We start from the raw sequence: 22,145 nt of genomic DNA, 5'->3' as shown, positions 1-22,145 counted from the left end.
GGCAGGAGTCAGCCCCTAGAGTAGGGGGTCGGTGAGTTTGCTGCAGAGGGGCTGGGGCTATATATCGGCCTCCTTCCTTGCCTTTCATTTCATCTCAGGGTGGTGCCTCTTGAGCAGTGTTGTGAGCTCATGAGCAGTCTTCTATAGCAGAGGTTTTCCCCACGTCTTGGGGTTTTTTCCAGAGATCACTTGCAGTTTTTCTCATCTCTCTCTCTCTCTCTCTCTCTCTCTCTCTCTCTCTCGTTTCTAGTTTGGTGTGTGTGAGGCTGGCTCTCATCTCTCTCACTTCCGTTCAGTTCCGCTGCACTTCTCGCAATTCCATGGTACCCAAGTCTTCTAGGAACATCGTGTTATGTTCAAGGAGCACTATAGCCATTCTTGGAGACCCATGCCCAATGAAAAGCGATGCTTGGTCCTCAAAAGTTCACAAGAAAGACTAATTCCTTTCATGGAGCACATCATGGATCATGCCAAGGAAATCCGATGCCTCCGCGAGACAAGACTCTACTGATCCCTCACAATGATTCCTCACAACTTGAACTACCCACAAGCTCACAGGAAAGTATTGCTCTGATGTTAGATTTAAATCTTTATCTCATGTGCAAAACTACAATCGGAGACAGCAAGCAAAGGCAAACTTCTCACAGTCGTAGCACATGCAATATATGCCACAACTTAAAGATCCACAATGTTATCAAATCAAAGTTTGAATAGCAGAGATGGACCGTGACACAGTATATACTCTGAACGACACTGACCAGCCACTGGTCATCGTTAAAAACTCACATTAGTTAATCTCAGCTAGGGGAGCTTGTCTCCACATTGGGCTAGTAAACCTTTTTGGCCTGCCATGTGGCATTGCCACATTGTCATGGGTCTAGAGCCCCCAACTTTATAACTACATCAATCTGTGATGTTGTGTTTTGTTTTGTACTTCTCACACACGTTTTGTATGCTGTCCCTCTCCGATTGTGAGATATTATCAATACAAGCCGGCAGTTTTATCAATCCCATTTGTTTTATGCTGCCCCAACAAGATGAATTGCAAAAACTGCATGATTTGCATGTTCAAATTATAAGGCAAGAATGTAAAGGCAATATGATGAAAATAGGATTATTATGCTACGAGAAGAAAAGTATGCTCAAAGTATTCTGCCTTAGAAGTTTGTCTTCTGTGCTATCCTTGTACGTTTGGTCACAATGTCTTTCCCTCTGCAATGTTTAAAGGTTCATTCAGCCTGTGCATTCCTTGTGGTATGTTGCAGGTGCAGAACGTGACCATCAGGCTTATGAGATGCAAGGTCTTGTAGAAACTGCTACAATGGAGAGTGATGAGGAAGCCTGCTTTTCAGCGCTTGTTGTAAATGCAACCTCTGTAAATATAGAGCTTTACTATAATAAAGCTGTGAACTATACATTGATGGTCACATTTGTATCCTTTTTTGAAGGCCTATACAGCAATTGGCAAGCAATCCTAAGCTTGACGAGAGTATATTTGTGATCTTTGAACTACATTTCTGGAGTTTTCAAAACTATTGTTTGAGCGTTACAAACATTTTGGTATTTTTTAATGTTTCCTTTACTATTTTTTCTCGTTTAGATATCTTTTTTACAGGTTTTGTGCCTTATTAAACAAATGGATCACAGCAACACACAGTCGGTAATAACACAAATTTATTCCATGTTGCTCAATGTAGGTGTCTCACATATTATGTTATGGCTTTATTATTTTCTAAATATCATGTTCCGTGTTCCCTTCATTATATCAGGGGGCTGCCAAAGTTTCTCTTTTGATGATTGGACAGCAGGCGATTATGGATGCATACTTATGCCTTCTGCACTTGACAGCAGGCATCCTTGTAGGTGAGTTTGGAGCACATATCAGCTGCATTTCACTAGTAATTCAAGCTGTTTGAGTGTTAATGGATGGGATTGAAAACGTGTTGGGGGTGGAAAAAAGAAAATTATTGATTTGTGCACTGAGCAAGACCACAAAGAGTGGCCCCTACATGTGCTGTATTGTTTGTCAGTTTCTTCCAGCTCATGGTTATCAAGTAAAGGGTACGATATTGCATATTCCAATTGTACAGGGTCTACACATCATAAAGTTTTACTGCTGAGATGCACAAAGCTGCACTTTGCTGAGGACATGGGATAAGTAACAAAGCAGCTGGCATTGATTTTAAGTGGTTCCAAGTTTTTTGGCTCTGAAAGCTTGGGAATCTTGAATATTGGCCGGATAGATATATAGAAGGTTGGCTTCAGGACTGATAATAGCAAGATGACATAGATGACGCATGGAGCTCCAATGACGTCCCAAATTAAAACATTTTGGAATGTAATGGAGTGAGGATAATTGACTGATTTGAGCATGCAGAAGAGCATTCCAAGGGATGAAATCTGTCAATCTTAGTGTATAGGTATAGTCTTGATGGCCGTAAGTACTCTATTGGAATGGTCACCTCCCCATCTGTAAGCCCCCATATGAGGAGAGCATGGGGGAGGTGGACCTAGGGATGTATAGACTGCCACATGGGCAGCACATAAGCTGTCATGTGGACAGCACAAGAAACCTTGTGCAGGAGAGATGGCGGGGGCATGTAGCCCTGGATCTGGCCTGGCAAGATGGAACTGCAGAACAGGCGTACGGCCTGCAACAGGGCCCTGTGAAGGGCACGATGACATCAGCAGGGTACGGACCCACTGTACGGGGCTGTACAGAGGCCTATTGGAAGCCTGGCTGAAGGTGGGATCTGCAGAGGCCAAAGGCGCCTGCATGGCAGGGTCTTTGGGCCTTGTATGGAACCTGCAACAGGTCGGGAACAGGGCCAGCAGGTGGGCAGAGTGCCTGGGCCTATGGTGGGCTGCCACGTGGCCAGGCAGGTCTGAAGAATAGCCCCCAACCAGGTCGGTTTGCAGACTGGGGGGGGGCAGACTGGGCAGCCCAAACAGACCAGCCAGTTGGCCCATTTAGGGCTGGCTGGTCGGTTGGTTCAAGGGGACCTTGTGCCCTATAAAAGGAGAGGCCCTGGGCCTCATTTCATATCCAACAGTTCGGCAAGAAAGGAGCAGACAGGAGCAGCCAGAAACCACTCCCTTGGGCCTCACACTGGGGGTGAAGGAGAGTGGAAGGTGTGCTGCAGACTGAGTTCTCTAGAGGCTGGACCTTGGCTGTCTTCTAGGGCAGCGAGGTGTTGTGATCAATATCATCTGAAGCAGCTTTTGAGGAGCAGAAAGGAGCAGCAGTTGGGCCTCATCCTTGAGGTGAACTTGGCTGGAGACCTGCAGGCTTCGCTCACTCAGACGGCTGCCCACCTAGGCTGGTTTCCAGACAGCAAGGTGGAGAGGATCACTCTAGACAGAGAGTCTACATCTGCTCGAGGTGGAGCACACAGGCTCAGAGATCTAGACTTGCTTGACATCTAGTAGGAGAACCTTTTGGTATTGTATCCTGTCCTACTTTGTGGACGGATGGAAATATAAAGAGTTGCTTCTATATTTGTTTTTGAGCATTGTCTATTTACTAGCTTGCACATCTATGCACATAAGTTAAGAAGTTTGTGATTCCACACCCCACACGCACACTATGTGAGATCCTGGGCATTACTATTAGTCTTCCATTGTGCGTACCCTCTGTTGGGTCATTTCTAACATACTCAAGTTTGAAGAGTAAAGCATTGTGTGGGGAACATAGTGGCTCAAACAGATTCAGAAATAAAGTCGAGATGCGGATTGCAAGAGTTGGATTGGGCTAGTGAATAACATGGGTTGTTCATGTTGAAGAAAGCTACGCAACGAGCCAAGTGAAAGTACATCCAAATCGCACAATTGTGTGCTTCAAAAGATGGTTGTGCATCAGCCTGAGCATGTAATGGTCTATACCGGGAGATAGGCACATCCTCCAAAGAGCAAGGCTCAACTAGGTGTCATTGAATGGTGATGGCTCAGGAAGCAACCTGCCACTCATAGAAAATCCGAGGTCCTGACAAAGAGAGCCAAGCCACTGATCCCCAAGTCATGAAGAAAAGAGAGGAAATAAAAGTGCTGAGAATTTGGGCAACCCCTATCCAAATGACTCTCGCATGTCTGAAGTCCCAATGAACCGACTCCTCTACAGACGAGCACCTAGGACAAGTGGAGTTTGTCCCAAACCTGTATCTCCACTTGCTCACTGCAATCCCTCCATGTATAGAAAGCCAAAAGAACAAAGTAATCTTTCTATTTCTTTGGGATTTCCAGAGCCTGGTCCAAAAGACTTTATGCAAAATATACATACCATTGGATCCACCTGCTCAAATGATTGCTTTGAAAATAAGGCAGGTACCTTTGGAAGGCAGTGACAGCATCCATATATAACCTTGTATTGTCATCATTGTCCGTGTACCTTTTGACTGTTATCCTTGAGGTCTCCACAAAGACACCTCCCTTGTGCAAGTGGTCTTAGCTTTGTTCTCAGAACATCCTAAGCAAACATTGCTTTGCTCCACTTTCACAAAGGCGTGTGGCTCATTTGACTCATGAGACTCTCTCTCTCAATGTCAGGCATAAAAACATGTTTGCCTAAATCTGCATACCTAATCTCGGAAACACTTGGGGTTCTCACCATGAAAAGTTTTCCTATTCTGCTGCCACATTTACTGCTGGCTTTAACTCCTTTGAACCCTTGATTGAACTCCCTCCTCCTTTCCTGATCAGCCGCCTTCTTTTTGTAGTCCTCAACAAAACTGGTTGTAGTAGAAGCATTTCTTGTTTTCCGTGCTTCCACTAGATGAAGAGTCCTCCTCCTCATCAGTTTTGTCATTTCTCTTCTTGTTGGGCTTGCCATTGCCAGGCTTGGCCTTTCTCGTGCCCTTGCTCTTGTCTTGTGCAACGGATTTGTCAGACTTCCTCTCTTGAAGTGGGGGTAGTAGCTCTTTGAAGGTAACCATTTCCGATTGTTGCTGTGCAATCATGGTTGTCACAAAACCTTTGTAGTTCATGGGGAGCATAAGCTTGGCTGTCCAAGATGAATCTGTTTGCTGAGAGATGATCCCTCACCTACCTGATGTGATCCTCCAATGTGTCCCCCTCCTCCATATGTATATTGGAGAGTCCATTTCTAGGTTGAGGATTCTAGCTGCGTTGTGTTTTGTACATGTCCTTTAGAATGGTCCGTGCCATGTCTGCCGGCTGAAGGACCGAGTCTCCAGTTGTGCATGATTATGGCTAGGGCCTCTATATCACACAATATTCAATCTCTGATTGCATTAGGACCTACTGTTGTCACCACTACCCTAGCAACATTCTTGATGTGGTGAGGGCTTAGCTCCACTCCTGTTGTAGATTCTCCCAAGTCACTTAGACAAGGTGGCTTTGGATCTTCATCTTCCAAAGAGGGTAATTTGTACTGTCACACTTGCCCAATTCCCCAAAGCTTGGGATGGCTAGTCTGCTGGCCATGACGAGGATGTGAAAGGCTTAGGAGGAACACACTTGTCTGAATCTTGATCACCCTTTTTGTCACAAGGTTAATATTGCCCTCAGATGTAGGAGATGATAAGCCTGAGGTGAGATCCCCTTCCAAAGGTTCTCACCACGTACTTGTGAGTCTTCCTCAAGAGTCAGGCCTATGATACCATGTTAGAAAACAGAGACGGAGATTGATTGCTGTAGCCAACACTCCTACACAGCAGAAGATTGTGTAAACACTCCTGCACAGGAGAATATTGCTGTAGCCAACATTTCCTTTTTTTTTTTTTTTCAAGAAAGAGACTTCTATTAAGTAAGAGGAAAAACCCGCGAGAGCAAGCTCAAAGCGGAATACATCATGAAATCATGAGGATAAATAAAAAACCCCCTCAGGATAAAAAGCCAACATTTCTTTCAGCAGAAGATTGTGTAAACATACTGTGCTAACTCAAATCTGACTGCTTTTCCTTATTGTGTACACAATTGAATTGCAGACAGTTAATGAGCTGTGCACATGAGAGTAGAAACAGTAAATATGTATTGCTCCAAGGAAGGACAAAACCTTGTACAAAGGTGTGCACAGTGTGTCATCATCTAGCATATAAGGTACTGCCTAGATGTGGACCCCTTGCACACAATGCTCTTCTCGAACTCATCCTGGCACCTTCAAAACACTGTCAGCCTGCGTGCTATCCAAGAGCTTCAGTGGGCCGGGTAGATGCCATCCAAACTGACCTCCTTGCTGCTCCGATGGACAGCCCAAAGGTGAGGTACTTTTTGCACCCTGATCCTTGACCTCCTCACTGGTTTCCTCTGCAGCCAATGGTGAAGGCACAACGTCCCTGATTCCTGGCCTCCTTGCAGCTGGAACTGCAGCCTGTTATGAGGCTCTATCATTGAGTTCTTTGGAGTCCTTGCCGCTTGAACGGCAATCCAAACTGAGGCACCAGAGGCTCTATACTGGAACAATGGGCTGCCCCTCCAGGGGTCCTTTATATGGGGCTTGAATACCTCCAGAATCAGCTGACCGTCTGCAGACTGGTCTGACCTGGTTTGCACTTGTTTGCCGACCTAGAGCTACTCTGGATCTGCCGCCTGACTGCCACATGGCAGGCACCTATTGGCCTGACCTTGTCTCCGATGTGGTGCTGCACATTTCTGCTAAGTTGCATGAAATGTTTCCATGCAAGATACGTCTCAGACCCGAACCGTTTCTGAAACGCCACTTGAATTAATAGGAAATTGCGGAGGCTGAGTAAAGAAAACTTGTGGATGCATATAACTATAGGAATTCTGCAGCAATTACAGCAATTAGAGCAACATATGCATACACACAATTACTTTAGGAATTCTGCAGCAATTACAGCAACATATGCATATAACTGTAGGAATTCTGCAGCAATTATAGACTGCTATTATGCACACACAAGCTAGATGACATAATCCGTTAAGCATGTTGCATTAAGTAAACTTCTAATCGCTGCAACGTGTAGATGACAAGTAATTAATAGCAACATGGGCACACACACAAGCTGGATGACACGTTCCATTAATTTCAGCATATAAATAAAATGTGCACATTGCACATAGGCATTACCACATTGCTGAAACTTAAGACGACATGGAAACTGCACCATCTTCCTCTTCCCCCGCATGAACATCCCACTTTTGAGAAGGGCCAGAATTCTACGATGGATCACTCCTAGAAAGAAGCCTAAGGTTGCTGTGCACATACATAAGGTTCCCATGCATTTTATCCATTTTATGAGCAAGCTGATCGCCTTTTACTGGATGTACGAGCCCATACCACTATGTTGTAGGGGAACTCGATACTTGTGAGAGGGGTCTGATCGCCAACTTTTGCAATTGAGGGGTATCTAAACCATAGTTCTGCCACCAAGCAATAGGAGAAAGACACTCTCGATTTGAAGAAGCAGAGAGCTCCCTAAATGCACCCACTTTGGCCAAGATACATTGACAATTGATCCTTGATCGGAGTCCTGTTTGTAGCATCCTTTTGCACCTATCCAAAGTCTACCTCCAACCTCTCATCACTTCAGCATCTTATTGAAGAACCATTTTGATTTAGAAGCAAGGCTGTTGCATGGAGAGGAGAATGAAGCATATCCCATATCACTTCTGCAATTTCTCTTATTTCTTCATACCTAGTGTCTCCATTGCTTTCTCGGGCTAGGACCTCTTTTATGTTCTCAAGCATTTTTTCAATACCTTCATAGATCACACCAAAACATGCATCATCAACATCCACCAATCATAACATGAGCATGATATGCCAACTCACTCCTGCATACTTTTCCACTTCATCCCAAACAAGGTTGACAGTATGGTGTTTTGAATCCGGGAGGGTTCAACATTGTGACCTTTCCAATCATACCAATGTTGGATGACAACCATATACTTCAAGGATGCTTTTATCTTTACCAAGTGGTGGAGCATGATTAAGTTTGATGCGAATCTAGTATCACGTGGCTTCACCAACTTCAATTTTGAAAATTTGGCTAGCATTGCCCTTGATGCCTCACAATTGGAGATGAATTACTGTACCACCTTGCCATGACAGATTGCCAGCTCCATACATTTGTTACGGTTTCAAGGTCTTGCTAATGGCTCGTCCGCACTCTTCCATTGTGACACCTTTTGATGCGCAGGTTTGAGAAGCCACAAATCTTCACTTGATATGGGTGTCACTCTTTTGAAGTTGAATATCAATCGGATTAATTAGCACAATTTGAGCCTTGCCGGCATGAATCTCATTCACTCACTGTGCTCTCATGGTTAGGGCTTCTAAAGCTCACTCCACTTGACTTAACCACTCTTCACAATAGAACTTCCCTAGCAGGATTGAAGAAAGCATGCTTTGTAGATAGTATCGCAGAGGGTGGCTTTAATATGAGACTAAGAGGCTGTAGCTCTAGGATATCTATCTTCCTCTCCTTTTAGATAGGTGCAAGGATGGGGCATCCAATCTATTCTAGACGGGGGTGATGTACCACCCAATCTTGTGAACCATCATGTGACTTGTGCATGCTGACCCCTCTTTTTTCCAACGTGAGTAAGTTGGGAGGAGGTGCTAGTGCGATGGTCATTGCTCTCAAGGGTCCTTTGTAGGCATGGAAACTCACATCCAACTCACAAGGGATGCCACGATGTGAAGCCGAGGGGTAGCATGAATGATGTAGGAGTGTTCATGATGTGTAGTTGCTCTACTTCGTGCCATTCTTGGGCAAGTCTCTTGATACATGCCGGCCTCGAAGTGTTGAAGATCATAAGCTTGATTGCCAAGTTTGGACATTCAAACCTCTAAGATCGTAGAAGTCTTGGGAGGGTGTGTAGGCATGTTGTCTAGGTCTGTGTAAATGAAGATCGCCCCTGCTGTGTGGGCCAAGGGTAACGTCTTTTGTTTGGGAGTATCAACAAACATAGTGAGCACATCCATGTAGAGGCTAAATAATTTGGGTGTTCCTTTTATGGTGCTGATATCTTTGTGCTTATGCATTCACCTTGATACTCTCTCATGCAATGCCACAACAGCTTGGTTAGTGTTGCCTGTATGTGTAACTCCTACATTCCCTTGATGTGCACGTGTGCGATAGAGAGATAGATAGAGAGAGAGAAAAGAACGCCTGTTATTGTCCATGGGAGACCAATAGGTTTATGGGACAGCAAAAAGACCCATCTAGTACATCTGCTTAGGGAGGTGTCATGTGCACGGATTGGTATCTGACGTGTACTAGGTACACAGAACTAGCTCAGGTTAGCCTGGGGAGGCTTAGAGCTAGGCAGGCTTGATTCTCGGGTTGAGTGGCAAGGATTGTGTGGACACCTTGTGCCTCACATTTTGCCTTGATCTTTTGATCGAGGACCTAGGAAAGAAACCTTGGATTGATGCCATCTTCTCCATAGCTCGCAGTATCGTGAAGTTTGTCACGAAGAGACCCAAAGTCCTCAACATCTATCGGGCTTACAGTGACCTTGAGCTATTGAAACCTCCAGCCACAAGGTTTGCTTACATGTTCATAGTAGTGGAGAGGCTTGTGCGAGTGCACCAGGGCTTGTTGCGCACGGTTGTGTCTCGGGTGTGGGGGGATTGGGATGATAGAGGCCAAGTAAAGTCTATCAAATTTGTCCGCATGATCATGGATGAGTCTTGGTGGAATCAAGCGGAGGCATTAATCAAATCGATTAATCCTATCTACATGGTGCTTCGCATCACGGACATGGAGGGAAGCACATTAGGGCTCTTGTACGAGTTTATGGACAAGATTGGAGAGACCCTCAACAGAAACACTTTCCTATCGCCTGATAAGTAAGACTTTTTACTTTTGTAATATGTATAACTATTGCAGTTACTAAATTGCAATTTGCTATCAAAGCTTATGGCTGGAGCCTGGAATTTTCAGATATGTATTATGTATGTACTATGAATTTTGCATGCATAATGCATTCTAATTTCTTGTGGCATGATTTAGGGTTGAGTCCATGCGTGCTATATGGAATAAGCGGTGGATTTGGTCCCACCGCCCAATCCATGCGGTGACACATGTATTGCATTCCCTCTGGCGCAGTCAAGAGCAATATGAGAATGACGATTTGGAGGAGGGGATGCAACAATATCTACAAAATTGGACGGGTGGTGACTTGGAGATGCAACGAAGAATAGAGGATGAACTTCTATTGTTCCATGATCACAGCCTCTCCTTTGGTCGACCTACGGCTAGGCTCCAAGAGACACAATTACAGTCTGTCTCCTGGTGGGAGAAATATGGCAACTGTACTCCTACTTTGGTGAGAGACAAGTTACAACGTCACTAGTTAGAACTTAGTAGTTAAGCAATTTGAAGTTTTATCTACTACAAATATATTTAAAGTTATTAAGTTCCTGATACCTATCTCTGCTTAAATGGCTTATGGCAAAAACGCCTTGCTATACGTGTTCTCTCACAGGACTAGAGTTCCGGTCCTTGTGAGAGGAACTGGAGCACTTGGGCCATCTTTCACACAAAGAAGAGGAACAGATTGAGCACGGCTCAATTGGAGCGGTTGGTGTTTTGTCATTGCAACCTCCATCTCCTTGAGTTCGCCGCTGGCTGCCCCGAACCTTGCCACGTGAATGTAGACAAGGTGGACGTGGAGAAGATGAAGGCCATACCAGATATCCCACGGGAGGAGCTGGACATATACTCCATGTTGTATGAGGGGTTGTCAGCACCAGCACGCAACACATGATCGTAGGCTCAACCATTTGGAGATGATGCTAGTACTTCAGCTGCACCTGATCTTGTGTTGATGATTCTTCTTCAAACAGTGACACAGATGCCTCAAGCTCATCTGAGGAGGCAGAGGATGACGATGACGAGGAGTCCATGGATGATGCAGATGTTTAGTAGTGATGTACCTTGGTCCTTGACTACGACTGTATAGACTACAGTGCTAGCCTACTCCTAGTCATGACACTTCAAATGCATCATGTATGCAGCATGATGCATCCTGGACTATGTTATTTCTTTTTTTATGATAGTAGATACAGTACTGAGTATACTTTGGACCTTGGTGGCAGATGCTTTTTTATATATCATCCATGGGTGCTTTTATTTTGAGTCTTGTATGACTCATGAGTCATGATCATGGAATTTGTGGATCATGATCATCTATGGACATTGGATGCTTTCAAGTTTCAAGTTTCAACTTGTGTGCTAAGTTTAAAGTACTTCAAACTTTTAAATTCCAGATTCTTGTAATGTCAAACTTGTTAGTCATGACACATGTTGATTGTTGAAGCATCATTCAGGAATTTAGAATCATAGAAGCATGCATGATGCATTGATGCTTCAACTATAGATAATTGTATTATGTATGATTTGCACTCTATTGATAATTATATTATGTATAAAAAATAAAATTTTATGCATAAATTGCATTTCTTCCGTTTTCGTTTTGGCGGGGGCCGGAAACTCGTTTTCCCTGGTTTTTTCCGTTTCCGTTTCTCCCGTTTCGGCTGGCAACTATGTTTCTATTTACAGAGGGATTGCAGTGAACCTGTGGAGATCCAGGTTCAGGGCTGACCCTACATGTCCTTGATGCCACATAGCAGTTGAGTCAGTTCAGCATTGCCTCTGGGAGTGCAGACAAGCGAGGATGATTTGGAAGGGTGTTGCTAGGATACTTTGCATATTTCATAGAGTACCCTTCTTTATGACCTGGGGATCAGTTGCATGGTTGTCTCTTACTCGTCATCAGGTGTTTTTCAAGGGACATGGATCAAATTCAGCCTTCTTTGTACGATGCCATCTTGTGCAATCATGTTCCCTCGAGGATGTTCCTTTCACTCCTTTTAGAGCTGCCCATGCCTCTATAGACACATCTTGGGAGATTTTGGCTAGTATTTCAGCTTGGCATATTTGGAGGGCCAGGTGTACGGAGGCGATGGAGAGCTCCCAGGTTCACCCTTCCGAGACTATATCTACTGCTAGGAGGGATATTTTTTCCAGAGTTTGGAGGGGATCTCCTTTCTTCTGTGATTCTTCTTTAGGGTTGAGGTGTCATTTTCAGCCTCCACCCTGGATTTTTGTCAGCTCTTTCTGAGCTGGTTTATTCTTTCATGCATGTCATGATTACTTCCGCACTTGAGCTTGCTCTTGCAGTTTTCATCATACTTAATGAAGTAATCTTTTTGAAAAAAATAAATAAATCTTGTGATTTGAGCGTAATAATAGCATGCCCTCTAGAGTGTGGAATTTTAGCTGCTCCACTACCACCACCATCATCTTCATCATTTTCAATCCTCCATTCAATGTTGGGCATGGCTGCTTTGACATGAGAGAGAGAGATGATGATGCCTTGTTGGTAAATGTGTGGCAGAGTCACTTTTCAATGCATTTGCAACAGCGGCCTTTTTCAAGTTTGTGATATTCTCAATATTTGAGATGAGGTACCTGCTGGCTATTTGGAAATCCAGGCGTCCTATCAATTCTGGTGAAGGCTGGGAGACAATGAGGCGTGAACTTTCGGTTCTTTATTCGCGCTTCTGTATGAAACTGTATTCCTTACCTCATACTCACAATTTACCTTTATGAAGTCCCTTTGTATGGCTATATCTTAAATGCAGTTTTTATTCACAATTTGGTTGTTTGCCGTACTTCTGAAGCCTGGGGAAACTGCACGGCATATTCTGTTGGAGTGTTGTATTGTTTTATGATATATTCTTCTCATGTTACTTATTCGTGGTACAAATTTGCTAATTGCAGATGGTGTTCTTTTGGGAGGCATTCTCTTAATGTATGAGTTTCACAGTATGCTGCGCTATATTCTGTTTTTCTTTTACTCCTTCTGGATTCCGCAGATTGTTACGAATGTTGTACGTGATACACGCAAACCATTGCATATTCACTACATTTTTGGATTAACGTTAACTCGACTAGCCATTCCTCTTTACACTTTTGGCTGTCCAAATAATTTTATGCGGGTTGAGACCGACACAAGGTGGTGTATCTGTCTGAGTACCTTTTTGACTGTGCAAGTAATCATTCTCATCCTCCAGCATTATTTTGGCGCACGTTGGTTCATACCTCGCCAGGTTGGTCTCTTTCATATCCCTACAGACCATTTTTTAAAAGGATGTTCACTTGTGTGTTTTTGAATTGGAATTTATATGAAGGCTATAAGAGTTTTATCAGCTTCATCACATGAGCTTCATTATGTTTATCATAGCTGTTGTGCTTGTTTTTAAAAGTGGGAGGACTAAGGTTACAGTGCATACAAAACCTCATATGGCCACTGAAGAATGTGGGCCACCTCAGATTCAAAGGAAGAATTTGTTTTATATCACATGCACACATGTGTACTTGCATGCATGCATGTGTATGCATGCTTGTATAAGTACGTGTGTGTGTGCTTCTCTCTCTCTCTCTCTCTCTCTCTCTCTCTCCGCCCTCGTCACCATCAGCTTTCTCCGCCTTTATCCTGCCTTCGTACCTCCATTTGAGGCTGCAAGTGGCTGCTACAGAGCCCCTTGGCTGCCATGACCTGTGCGCCAGGCTGCGCAGCCCCTAGCCTGGCCCAAGTCAGGCGTGGCTGCTGAGAGCAGCCTACAGCCCTCCCAGGCCCTGCCTAAGGGCCTCGACTCAGACCTGTCCATCAAGAACAGTGCACAACAGGCACACTACCCTACAAGAGGCCCCTCAACTGCTCCAGGCCCTCCCAGCTGCACCTCTCCAGGCCACTTTGGACCTCATACTTCTGCTGCGCATCACAAAATCTGCAAGAAAAAACAGAGACCAGCCCACCATTAGATCAAGATCCAACTAAGGATAGTAGTGATCTACAGGACTGCCTATACGAGGATGTGTAGAGGATACTTTGGGAAAGCAAGCTTTAGAAACTGCTATGGCAGCCTTCTCAACAGGAACACCTCATAAGGGCACATCAGATGTGCTCACCTGCCTCAACAAGATGTGTCTTGCATTGATCGAAAAGATTGACAGTTTGGAGGCCACAAATGTTGCTCTAATGGCTGAGAACGCTCACTTCGACAAGACAATAGCCGAGATAAAGAAGCAGGGAGGGACATACAAGAAGAATGGAGGAAAGAAAAGGCCAAGGAGGATTGGCAGAAGGAAAAAGCAGGGTGGGAAACTCAGAAAAGAAAACTCCAAGACAAGGTACATGCATTGGGGATTGAGTTGCAGCAACTAAAAGATATGAAAGTCAACTCAGAGGGAGGCTGCAAATCACTTCAATCACTTAGCACAACTTAGAAACAAACTTCAACAACAACAAAGGTGAGGCTAGAATGCCCCTGCTCAATGAAAATAGTACACAGTGCACCCACTAGCCCCAAATTCCTTGGCACCCCTTACGGTATTTATTTAATGCTTCTGAATGGAAATGCTTTACAACAAGGGTTCAATCCTGCACTGTTCCTCTCTGCTAATCCTCTACCTGTCTTCAAGGCATCTAATCCAAGTGCACCACTAGAATTCCCACTAGCAAGGCATACTCAAGCATCCCCTTGTGATCCAACCCAACTGAGAGGCATTCAAGCATCTAGACCACTGGCGAACTGAGCTCAAGGCAGCCTCAAGGCTATCACATGCATTGACACTGTCCTTGGGCCCACCATAGGAACATCCTTGCCTTTGGGTGCTTGCTAGAACCTGTAGGAGTCTTGAAAGGAGAGGAGTAGCACACGAGCAGGAGCAGCAAAAATTCAACCAAAAACACACGGGGAGCCTCTGCTTGACGTCTAGCACCTCTGGGAGAGTGAGGGAAGAGAGGTGGAAGGTGGGGGAAGGGCATGCATACACATGCATGACAAATGGCACCTCCTTCTTGCCATTTGTCCCTTCATTAAAGTCCTAACCCCCATACCAAGGACAACATTGGTTGTCCTTGGGCCCAACCTTTAGACGCCTCTTTTAAAGCCTTTGCCTTGCCCTTAGGACCTAGTGGTGTACCTAGACTTTGCCCCAGGAACTTCTAGGAAGCATGCACTTCCTCTAGCCAGTCCCTCACTGCCAAACCATTACTACACTTAACCATGGTGAGTTGCAAAGATACTTTACATTAATTTTCACGTCCCTGTGACATACCCTCATCTTAAAATAGCAAACTACCCAAGTTGTTGTTGAAAATTACAGTGAAAGTAAAGTAAATAGGCAGAAATAGCCCATACCAGAATATACATCATCTGTAAGATAGAACCTCCAATGATAATATGGGTTAGGAGAGCTCGAGAGTCCATCCATACATCAATGTATCCTATGTGCCGAGTGTTATGAACACCCATCATGGAGACCTCACGGCAGAAATACTATCAGCAAGCAACATCTCGGGTGAGACAATCGGTGCCACCAAGCTATCTCCAGATACATGAGCAGTATGAATCAAGGAAGGGGAGGTGCTACCCTCCTCTCAAGCACTAGGCAATTCTCCAAATCTCTGCTCTGCTAAACCCGTAGGAGCCTGTACCGTAGTGGGCGCAAGCTGAAATGCGTCCAAGTAGAGCTGCAAAATATGAGGTGACTCTGCCAAGTCACCCTCCTCCATCCAGTGCGCATCCAGTGCAGGATAATTCCTGAACTTCTCTAGGTAGCGACGGGAAACTCTACCTTTCACTTTTCTGTGCATATGTGCCAAAATCTGTTCCGGAACCAAGATTTCATCCAACTCTTCAACCTCGGGCTGATCCTCATGAAGCATGTCAGCAGGCACATCACCCTGGAAAGGCTTCAATAAACTTACATGAAAGGCATTGTGTATGGTCCAAGTGGCAGGTAGCTTCAGCCTGTAAGCTACATCATTAATGCGTTCAAAAACTTGAAAAGGACCATAATACCTGATGAACATAATTAAATAAATGAAATACTTTTTAATTATGATCAAATAAATGTTCAATTGAAACTTTGACCTTGGAGTATTTACAACTTGGTGAGAAGACATATCGGGTGGTGCTTGCAACGGACTGTCGTAGAGAGAGCATACGTATGTATGCCTAGTGTATGGATCTGTGATGGGAATTGGCGACTTCCGGAAATTCCCATCCAATGGTAGGATGTCCCCCTCGGAATGATTTGATCACCTTTCCTGTATGTGAGGAAAACCTACCTCTTACGGCGCATCAAACGTTGTGAGATCAATAGTGCCTCGGCTGATGTTTGGTGGCCCAAGGCTTGCTCACGTGTGAGGTGAACCCTCATGTCTCTACAATCGTCATCAAACCAAGGGTTTTGGGGCATCTTTTTGACTGGGGCATGTGCAGATCGGGATCGTGGGGAAAGATCTGGTGGCAGCATCATGTAGCACTCAGATGAGTGTCGGAGGCATGGGCGAGGTTTGTATCTGTATCATCTCCAAGTAGGGCTAGAAGCTCCTGGGCTAGGTGGCTCACATACACTGGGTCAAGGGCACGGTCAAAGTGGATCTCGACACGAGTGGATGTTGGAGGGGCCCTCCCTGTGACTAGCCTGGCAGTTAGAGATACAAAAGGCTAGGTATGAATGACTAGCACCGAGTAGGGGGGGGTCACACCAAAGTCATATACCCGAGAAGCAAAGGCTATGGGACCCAGTAGGTGGTCCACTTTACTTGTTTGCCCGCCATGAGTGAAACAAGTAAGCCCGCTAGATGATGGTCATCTCTGGAGATCGTTATATATGATCAGATCATGGATTGCACCCAAATCCAGTAGATGTCGCCCACATCCCCCGTCACATGTGGCGCATCTGCTGAGCGCCTGACTATTCCCAGCTCTACTGCATCCAACTCGAGTACTATGAGGGGATCAGATCCAAAGTCAAGCAGGCCCACCTGTCTGTCTCCTGTGCATGCATTGAAGTCACCAAGAAGGACAGTGTCTCCGTGTCGAGAGAACTCTGTGATGTCATCATGTATCGTGTCGTATGCCTACAGGGAAGGAAAATGGGGAGTTATGATGGTGTCAGACCTATGGGATGAGTGCACAAGGTGCACCGAAAATGGCGGTGTGGAATTGCAATGGCACCCTTTGGTACGATCCGGGGGGTTTCTTGGAAACATACACTGGTAGGGATATGATCTTCTATACTGAGACACATGAGAGCCCTGAGAGAGGACTGCCTGCAGTGATAGGATATACATGGGAATCAGCTCACAATATGGAGATGAGGAGAGACAGCGGTGTACGAGGCTTTGGTGGTGTGGCTATCCTTTTCCTTAGAGCTGTCCTCATGCCCTGGTATATGGCTACTATGGTGGTGGTGCTCTAGGTAGGCAAGAAGCCATGGCATACGGCATGGTTGAATAGCTGTGCTAGGACCGGGGTCTAGATCTCTTGCCCATGCGCCAAGTGCTCAGTGTGTAGTCCCTCATGATCTGGTGATCTCCGGTTATGAAGCCGAAGAAGGGCAGCACATACATTCCGCGTAGTAAACAAATGATACGTAGTGGGTTTGGGCATAGAGGACATATCAGGTGGTGCCTGACTTGGGACATCATATAGAGAGCATGCATATGTATGCCAGAGTGCTAGATTTGTGATGGGGATGGGCGACTTCCCCGCCAACAAGAGCCCCCATCCCGTAATAGGGTCTGCTCCACGAAAGGAGCTGATCACCTCATCCATTTTGTGTATGAGGAAAGCCTGCTTCTTACGCCATGTTACTCAGCGTGAGATCCGTTGTGCCTCTGGTGAAGTCAAGTGTCCCAGTGCTCGCTCACATGTAAGGTAGGCTCTCATCTCTCTGCACTCATCGTCAAACTAGGGGTTTTGGGGCATCTTCCCATCAAGGACACGTGAAGATCGTGTCGTGGGAAAGGATCTGGTGGCAACATCTTGTATCCCTGAGATAAGGGTATCTGATGCATGTGCGAGGTCCATCCCCTCCAAGTAATACTGGAAGCTTAGAAGCCAGGTGGCTCACGTACATCAGGTCAAGAGCACGGTCAAAATGGATCTTAATGCGAGTGGGTGGCAGGGGGGGCCTCCTCATGGTTGGCATGGCCACCGATATACAAAAGGCAAGGTATGAGTGGTCAGCCCCTTGTGAAGGAGGAGGCACAATAAAATCATGTATCCGTGGGGCAAAGGCTAGTGGACCGAGTAGGTAGTCCAAAATACTAATCCCCTCGCCATGCGGGAAACAAGTGAGCCTGCCAGATGATGGCCATCTCCGGAGACTGCTATATATGATCAAGTCATGGATAGCGCCCAACTCAAGTAGACTGCTATATATGATCAAGTCATGGATAGCCCCCAACTCAAGTAGATGCCTCCCATATGCTGTCAGTGGTGCATCTGCATTTGCCGATTGCTTGACGATCCCTAGCTCTGCTGCATCCATCTCCGGTACTATGAGGGCATCCTCATTGAAATCTAACAAGACAACCTGTCTGTTCCGAGTACGTGCATTGAAGTCACCAAGGAGGAGAGTGTCCCCATGTTTGGAGAACTCTGTGATGTCATCATGGATAGTCTCATATGGGCTATGCCCGTCCCTGGTGACCTCTCTTGCATAAGATGATGTGTCTAGGGGAAAGTAACACACTGCAACGAAGATCGGCCGTGCATCTGGTAGCTGAACTCGAATCCACATGTGCCGTGCATGCTCCTCCCTTCGTATCACAGAGAGGAGTGGCCTTAGATGTGATCTGAAGAGAACAGCCACACCTCCAAATCCTGGTACCCCACTATCCCTCCTCAGTTCCCTCCTATGAGCAGAGTCCCATGTGTATCCTGTCACTGTGGGTAGCCCTCTCTCTGGATTCTCACGTTTCTCGGTGTAGAAGATCATGTCTTTGTTAGTGTATGTCACCATGAAACCCCCTAGATCAGACCAGAGGGTGCCATTACAATTCCACACTGCCATCTTCATTTTGTTTTGCATACTCGTCCCATTGTTTAGACACAATCATGTGCTGTCCCCTTCTCCTTCATCTCATGCTTCTCTTTCTGCCCTTTCTCAGATGGTCACCTTGCCATCTCTGTAAACTGCCCATTTCCCCTCTTGTCTTGCAGCCACCACCCACACCATTCCTTCCCTTATATGCTCCTGCTGTAGGAGTGTGAGATCTTCATCCAGGAACATCCTAGTTGCCTTCAGTGTTGCCCGCGTACTCATGAGGGTGGATCTATCTGTGGCTGTTCGTAGCTTTACTACCAAGGGCCCCGTCGGTGCATCTGCTTTGCCCACTCTCCAGGCTGATTCACAGGTAAGGTTGACTCCCATCTTGTCATAAAGGGTTTTGGCATCTGACATGGGGCTATCACCTATTGTTAGGCCTCTTACCAGAGAGAGATGCTATGATTGATATGAAATGATTGTATTAAAGTCCATGGGAGCTCCTTCAGGATCTATGGGACTTGCGATCACTATCAACTAATAATGATCCCTTACATCGAGTGAGAGAAAATATAACAACTTGTCATGTCTTGAATACTTGTTGGGATAGCTGGTGTGCTAGACCCAGGACCTTATTGCGATGTTCCAAAATCTCTTTCAAGTAGTTTTCTAGCTTTTTGGCAGGCTGCTTCAGCAGATTTTTTAGATCCCTGCTGTCCCCATATCCTCCTTTGATGTGTGCATAGGGTCTACATCTTATAAGTACATGTTCTTCATTTTCTACTTCCTTTGTGGGGCAGATTTTACAGGTTCTTTCCTTTGTGAGGATCCAGGATCTTGCCCATCTACCCCTCTCTACCTCGAGATCGTGTGAACCAGTTCTGATTTTGCAGATTAGATGCCTTTTGAATGTTGATATATCTTCCCCGAGGTATTTCTGCATTCCATAGCTGCCATTGAGTTAACTTCCTGTTTGTAAAACTGTGTTTTTGTTCCCGGGTTTGGCCAGAGTTTTTGTAGCCTTTTCTGCGTCACTACCTCCCCTTATTTCACATGCATCTTCTGGTATATCAGCGGTTGTTATACCCCATGATGCCATCCACTCCCTTCCCTCTCTGTGGCAGCCATGATCTGTGTAGCTTACATCGCCTTGTTTGGTATCCTATTGGTGTCCACCTTATGAACTTTGTTGAGGTAAGCCATGAATTGACTTTATGCTTCCCCCTATTGAGGTAACATACTAGTTTGAGCTAGTAGGATGGGGTAGGGTGTGTGTGCCTTAACCCCTAACTCCCTATCAGGAAACGTTTGTATAGTTCCTACCCTTTCCCTGTATATTTTAGACAGTCCGGATGCCCAACCAGAGCATCCGTAAAGGATGACAGTTTGCACAAGCATGGTGTATAGAAACTTTTTCATTTTGTGATTCCAAAGATGTGCCTTCCTGCATTTATTTTGGAAGCTATATAGAGCGTTCCTAGAATCCTCCTTTCCACGCATGCATTCCATTTGTAGTTCGTGAAATCCATTTGGAGAGAGAGAGAGAGAGAGAGAGAGAGATATTAACGTCCACGGGAGGCCTCGCGGGCCTATGGGACAAAGTGACACCAAAGAGAAAAACTCATACAAGCCACAAGGGGTTGAGGCAAAGAACGCACTAAGACCCTTTGCTCTGCTGAGTATTGTAATGAAATAAAGAGAGCTCAATGGCTCAAGCAAAAACAAGTACAAAAATATCATATCATGTGCTATCTGCTATCTGGAGCAAGTTGAGAACTGGAACTGGAAACTCAGAAACCGAAACCCGGCATTGTGGTGGCTCGTCTATTTGCGGTGAAAATGTCTCAAATATGAGTCTGTCTGGTTGTCTCATATTGCGGCGTTAGAGGGGGGCGTGGTCTCCTCGATCTCTAAACCCGTTGAGCTATGTTTAGAGTGACCCCTCGTCGTAGCTCCTCCTCCACCCCGCTGTGTCCTGGACCTGACTCCAATGCATAAAGATCTATGATGTGCTGCTGTGTGTGGTCAGCCTGTGTGGTCAGCCTCTGCATCTTGTGGTATGATCGCCTCCTGTTGCTCTCTCTGATCTGTTGTAGTAGTAGGGTCTCCCTGTGTCGGCGCATCTCAAGCAGATAGAGCCCAATGCAGACCTTGTCATGGAAATGTATCAAGCTTGATAGTGGGCCGAAGCCACTCCCATCCTGATAGAGGTAGTGATATCGTCCTCGGATCTTATAGTAGGCTAGGCAGGTGCAAAGGAATTGTTCCTCCGTCTCAACCACCCCCTAGTGTGCATAGCATGCAGGTCCATTTCTCTCTAGGTATATGTGTTGCTCTCCCTGTCTCAATCCTCAGCTGATGGGATGAAACCCGCATCTGCCCAATGGCGATCCTCAGTCCATGTGAGACTCTTTTGTCCTCTAGATATAGGGGTCTGACGATGAATCCCTCCTGTGAGACATTCAGGAAATTGTCACCGTAGAATTGTGTCTTGGAGAGAGAGAGAGAGAGAGAGAGAGAGAGAGAGAGAGAGAGAGAGAGTCTATTAACGTCCACTGGAGACCAAAAGGTCTATGGGACAGCAAGAAACCCTCTAGTTTATTTGCTTCAGGGAGGGCACATGGCAACTCCCAAGGAGTGCAAACGCAACCCCCATTATTTTAGAGTACCTACATAATAGTCTGAAAGAGTAAACATCCATACATCAGTTTAAGACTGAGAGTCTTTTGGTTTTTATTTCCTGTAGTGATATGCACATCCACAAAAAAACACACCCTTAGGTATATTACCTGACCAAGTACTTATCGGATGGGTGTGCCTCTTCGAGAACATTTCAATACCACCTAGGTTAAGGTGTGGGAAAAGTATTGTGCCCATCGGATATGCTTTGCATGGTCGATCGAGCATTAAATACCATTTTTGCCTCAGTGTCATGGACATCCGTAAAAAAACACGCTGCTAGGTGTGTTATCCGATCAAGTACTTATGCGATGGGAATTCCACTTTGCATGTAAGTCAATTCCACCTAGTTGAAGGTGTTTGCAAAGTATTGTTCCCATCGGATATGCTTTGCATTGTCGATCAAGCACAAAACACCATTTTTACCTATGTCATGCACAACCATAAAAAAACATGGTCCTAGGTGTGTTATTCAAACAATTACTTATCGGATGGGGGCTCGACTTTGTACGCAAGTCCGTTTCAACTAGGCTGACGTGCGTGCAAAGTATTGTCACGATCGGATATGCTTTGCATGGTCAATCACGAATTATACAATGTCTTTTCGGTAGTGATATGCACATCCATAAAAAAAACACACCCTTAGGTATGTTATCTAACCCAGTACTTATCAGATGGGTGTGC

At 45.4% G+C, this 22,145-nt stretch overlaps 1 protein-coding gene across 3 annotated transcripts in view; it reads left to right on the top strand.

Moving 5' to 3' along the window:
- LOC147888237 (transmembrane E3 ubiquitin-protein ligase FLY1-like) overlaps positions 1–22,145 on the top strand; it is a 101,520-nt gene that overhangs the window by 68,410 nt on the left and 10,965 nt on the right. For all 3 annotated transcript variants that reach the window (XR_015543122.1, XR_015543123.1, XM_087393558.1), the window contains exons 8-12: positions 1,266–1,432; positions 1,601–1,660; positions 1,770–1,863; positions 12,328–12,495; positions 12,714–13,042. Coding sequence is in view for 1 of the 3 variants with exons in the window: in XM_087393558.1 (XP_087249684.1) it covers positions 1,266–1,432; positions 1,601–1,660; positions 1,770–1,863; positions 12,328–12,495; positions 12,714–13,042 (818 nt within the window). In the remaining 2 variants the exon portion in view is untranslated. The remainder of the gene's footprint in view (positions 1–1,265; positions 1,433–1,600; positions 1,661–1,769; positions 1,864–12,327; positions 12,496–12,713; positions 13,043–22,145) is intronic.

Source organism: Dipteris shenzhenensis, chromosome 22 (assembly GCF_047967505.1).
Source record: "Dipteris shenzhenensis isolate YYH24624 ecotype China chromosome 22, Dip_SZ_1.0, whole genome shotgun sequence".
Lineage (NCBI taxonomy): Eukaryota > Viridiplantae > Streptophyta > Polypodiopsida > Gleicheniales > Dipteridaceae > Dipteris > Dipteris shenzhenensis.
This window is presented reverse-complemented; position numbering and strand designations above follow the sequence as displayed.